Genomic DNA, 4,656 nt, shown 5'->3' with positions numbered 1-4,656 from the left:
AACAACTTATTCAATCAACTATGTATGATTGTTTCATAGTGGCTGAATGATATAGAAAATGACTTATCCAGTAAACTTGTAGCGGGAACTTTATATAGAACGCTAAGTTTTTTTTTCCAAACATGTTCCAACTAAAAAAATGCTCCTTACATATGCGAAAAAAACTCTCTTAAACAAAATTTTTTCCAACTTATACAAACAGATTAATTCATACATACAACTTTATTCATGCGGACAACTTTATGCAAACAAAAACTTTTCCAACTTTCCAACTTTTTCCAACGATGTGCATTCGGTATTATCACTACTAGACCTTGGCCCTGTTTTTATAGTTAAAGTTCATCTGTCCAATTCCCAAATTATTAAACCTAAATCTAGTAATAAATGACAGCTTAATGCCCATTTGGCTTTGATGCCTTGTACGGTCGCACGGGCCGCACGTGGCCAGGGCCAGCCCGGGATGGAAGCAATACCAGAAATACATTTCAACTAAGAAAAGCACAAATCCTTCACGTACAAATAATCAAAATTCTAATCCCTTTCTTCCTAACAAAAAATCTACAGAAGAAATCTCAAATTCACAACTAATAACTACAACACTTACACCCTTGGATTTTGATAGTAAAGTATTCGCTCTTTCGGCTTAAAGAGATACCTCGATCCGAATGTTGAACGGAACACATCCACCAAAAGAGGATATTGTAGTTTAGCGTACGCAATGATGGGTATAAGAGAAAGTACGCTAATTACAATTGCTATCGGGATAAACCTGTGACGGTATAGCACAAAGAAGCTGACACTAAATGCGATCATCATGGTCATGATAGAGAAGAAAAGTGTTGCTAGACCTACCATTAGTTTTTTGGGTAACGATTCTATGAAATCCTTTTGGGCATAACGCGAAGTGAGGATGGATAAGAACATAAGGATTGAAGTCGCGGATGAGATCAAAGAAATGGCATCTAATACGACGAACACTATGAAAGGTCCTTCGTGGAGGAACAAAGGAAAGCCGTTGTTTTCATTATATCCACCCGGAATTGTAAAAGCGACTCCAAATACTATGGTGGCTATAAGTGCGGCAACCACCATGCATTTGCTAGCCGTTCCCTTCATCCACTTCTCGGCCTCGGAAACTAAATCTTTGTGGGTCTTGGTGAATAATTCGTGTGGTGTTTGGTCATCATCATTTTTCTGGTCTTTGTAATGTGGAGGGATCATAGACTCTACTTCCTGCAACACAAAATATGAGATGATCAACATCCTCTATTACTAGTATAACTTAGTGGCTCTTTGGTTGATTTTTCATAAAGTGCTGAATGAGTAAAGTTATCTTTGTAGACTAGGGTGCTCATGGGTTGGGTTGAAGACATTTGAATAACTCAACCCAATGCTTGCGGTTTGGAAAAATCTTAACCCAACCCAAACCAAAGTGCAACCCAACCCGTACGGGTTGGTCAGGTTGATACTTTGGTATATTAAAATATTCTTCTAACCTTGAATATGTTATTTCTCTACTCATAATTTCTTTTCATCATCAACCATTTGATACAATTTACATATATATGTTCACAGTCATTGAACATATATATGAATGAGTTATATAGAGATATGAATAGATTGAAAATATGTGTATATGAAAAGCATACATGATAGTGTAATTGTCTAATGTATATATATTAATATAAATTCAACAATCATATTAAATCCAATAAATAAAAGGACATCAGGTTCATCGGGTTGGGTGGAGTTGGGTTGGGTTCAAATAATAGTAACCCAATACCTACAGTTTGACAATTTTACAACTCGATTAGACATCGAGTTGCTTCGTGTTAGGTTATTTCGCGTTGGGTTGGGTTGATCGGGTTGGTCGAGCACCCCTAGTGTAGACTACACAATCTGTTTATATAGATTGACAAGGTTTTTGTTTAGGAGGGTTTTCTTATAGATAGAAGGAGTGTGTTTTTTTAATTAGGAGAGACAAGTTCGGAAAAAACTTGGCTTTCTGCATAAAGCTCCCTCTAGAAGCTTATTGAATAAGCCGCTTTCTATATCATTAAACCACTGCCAAATAGGTATGTACAACTGACTGAATAACCAATGAGTCTCATGAAGCTCATTAAGCGATATAGACCCTTATCCTCCATTACTAACTTAAACGTCTTCAACGTATACATGGTTAGAAATTCAAAATCTTGGAGAGAATGATGTACCTTGTACCATAATAACTCACGTTGTAGTTGAAAAGCCACTCCCGACACATCGGGAGGTTGGTTTTTCTCTACCTTCTTTCCAACTAAATGCAACATATTATTGCCTTTTCGGTCTTTGAGACAAGTTATGAAAGCCTTCGTTGAGCCTATCTCATATAAAAGATTGTAGATACTTTCACGACGATGAGAGACAGCAATGTGAAAGATACTTTGACCATCATCGTTTTGCTTCCATATAAGATCAGGATATTTACGAATAAGCTCAACCACAAATTCAGTATTCCCGAATTCGGCAGCAACAAAAAGTACTCGAGAGGGGTATGTTCGCTTCCTATCTTTCACAGTTGGGGGGCCTCTCAGTATCCCATCTATTTCGCTCTTTGGCTTTTCTTCAATACTTGCCCAAATTTCTTTTAGCAATTGCATGGCTTTACTTTCTTTTGCAACAGGTCCGACCTTATTACAAGTGACTGCCAAAAACGAAAGCAACAATATCAAGTAAGAAAAATACTTAAAAGTATTAATACTGGTTCAAATAAAAAGGTTAAATATCGCGAGAAGGTAAGAAGGGAGGATTAATGAAAGGCTCATGTTTGAATCATTGAATTTGAAGATAAATATATGAATCAATATGTATAATCTGTAACGTTGGTTCACGTATGCATTTTTAAATGGATTTTTTTCAATGATTCACGTATGAATCTTCTTTTAATATTCTCTTCTTAACTTTTCATGATATTTAGCCTTTTTATTATAAACTAACGTAGTAATATATGCTGAATGTATATAGTATGAAAGATACTTGTACTGACGATTCTCCAGACAATATGCGGTTTTATTTCATTAAATGCACAAGGCTTCTTAGCCAAAAGTCCGAGTGCATTTTCTCTTTTAGGAATGTCGGGGTGGCGTCCAAATATTTTTAGTGCCGTATCTGCAAATGATTTGAAAGGAAAAATGTCACGAATAAAGCAACAATAGGCAACCAAAATTTGTGAAACAATGGTCCTGCTGATTGTGGAATGTGCAACTAATAGTCAATGTGGAACCCCACTCCTCGAATAGAGTTCTTGACTGAAAGAAGAGAGATTCCAACATATATGGAAGAAAAATGGTCCAAGTTTAATTAATCAACTATAAGATTTTTGCAACAGTTACTTACCGAAGAGATCAACCTCGACACATTTGGAGTAAACCCACCCCTTTTCTGTAGGCGTCCAACTTAGAGCATCCATTTCTGGAGACTTATCGTAGAGGTAATTCACCATAGCTTTGTTTCTAAATAAAACAGCAATATAGAGTGGCGTCTGTCTGCTACAATTAGGGATTTTCAGCAACTCCTGGTTCATATCCACCATAATCGTAGCAATGTCCACGTTTCCAGCTGCAGCTGCTAAACAAAGGGGAGTGTTGCCACCTTTATTCTGAAGCTGTAAGTCCTCCATTCTCATCATTTTCACAAGATTTTCCACGAACTTGGTGCTTTCAGTGTTGCTAGCGGATGCAGCAACGTGAAGTGCGGTGTCACAATGTTCAGTGATACTATAACGTACCAGCTGATATCTTCTGTTTTGAAGGATCTCATTTGCAGTTTTCCAATCTCCTGTGATCGATGCTTCATATAAAGGAACACAAGTATCGACGAATTCTCTTCTTCTTCCATCTAAGCATTTAACAATTTAAGTTAATGCCATGTTCCTTTAAAGATAAACACAATATCCTTTTTTAAAGTGATGCTAATTGAACTGAAGGTTAAACATATTGATTATGTGAATACCCCGGAATCACTTTTCTAAAGCTTGTTGATTCAATCGAATATCAACCTTTCTGCTAGAACTCGAATTCGGATAGAATCCGGAATTTGGATGAAAAACTAAGAGGCCGTTTGATTCGCGGAATTCGAAGGAATTTGATGGAATTGGAATGATAAATTCCTTTGACCAAATTTCATTCCTTTGTTTGGTTCATATCTTGAAATGGATGAAATCCTTCAAATTCCAATGAATTTCACAAGTTAAGGAATTCATCAATCCTTATCATAATCAGAAGGAATTGAATTCCATCAACACGCACAACGACCATGCTACTACTGCATGTGATGCCCCACCCCTAACCCCCCCACTACCACCACCACACCACTACTGTCACCGCCACCCACCCTACCCCACTACTAACCACCATGCCATTACTGTTGTCATCACACCCACCCACCCTCGGTCACTCACTGCACATCCCTGCTACGACCATGCTACTACCGTTACTGTCTCGCCCCTAACCTAACCCCCACCACCACACCATTATTATCGCTATGCTGCCACTCACCCCCACCCTACCCTACTCCACCTCACCACTAACCACCATGCCATTATTGTCGCTGTTATACCCATCTACTCCTAGCCACCCGACCACCATCCTACCACTGTCATCGTCATAACTGCCACCC

At 38.1% G+C, this 4,656-nt stretch overlaps 1 protein-coding gene across 1 annotated transcript in view; it reads right to left on the bottom strand.

Annotated features, from left to right (window-relative positions):
* Positions 1-461: 461 nt before the first annotated feature.
* The window catches only part of LOC112519483 (ankyrin repeat-containing protein At5g02620-like), a 6,178-nt gene continuing 1,983 nt past the window's right edge, over positions 462-4,656 (bottom strand). Inside the window, exons 3-6 of the mRNA XM_025127635.1 lie at positions 3,376-3,876; positions 3,016-3,147; positions 2,214-2,683; positions 462-1,233 (exon numbers count right to left, since the gene is read on the bottom strand). Coding sequence (XP_024983403.1) covers positions 601-1,233; positions 2,214-2,683; positions 3,016-3,147; positions 3,376-3,876 — 1,736 coding nt within the window. The 3' untranslated portion in view covers positions 462-600. The remainder of the gene's footprint in view (positions 1,234-2,213; positions 2,684-3,015; positions 3,148-3,375; positions 3,877-4,656) is intronic.

The sequence above is a fragment of the Cynara cardunculus genome (genome assembly GCF_001531365.2).
Source record: "Cynara cardunculus var. scolymus isolate 2C chromosome LG 10, CcrdV1, whole genome shotgun sequence".
Lineage (NCBI taxonomy): Eukaryota > Viridiplantae > Streptophyta > Magnoliopsida > Asterales > Asteraceae > Cynara > Cynara cardunculus.
The sequence above is the reverse complement of the archived record's forward strand: the minus strand, read 5'-3'. Positions and strand labels throughout refer to the sequence as shown.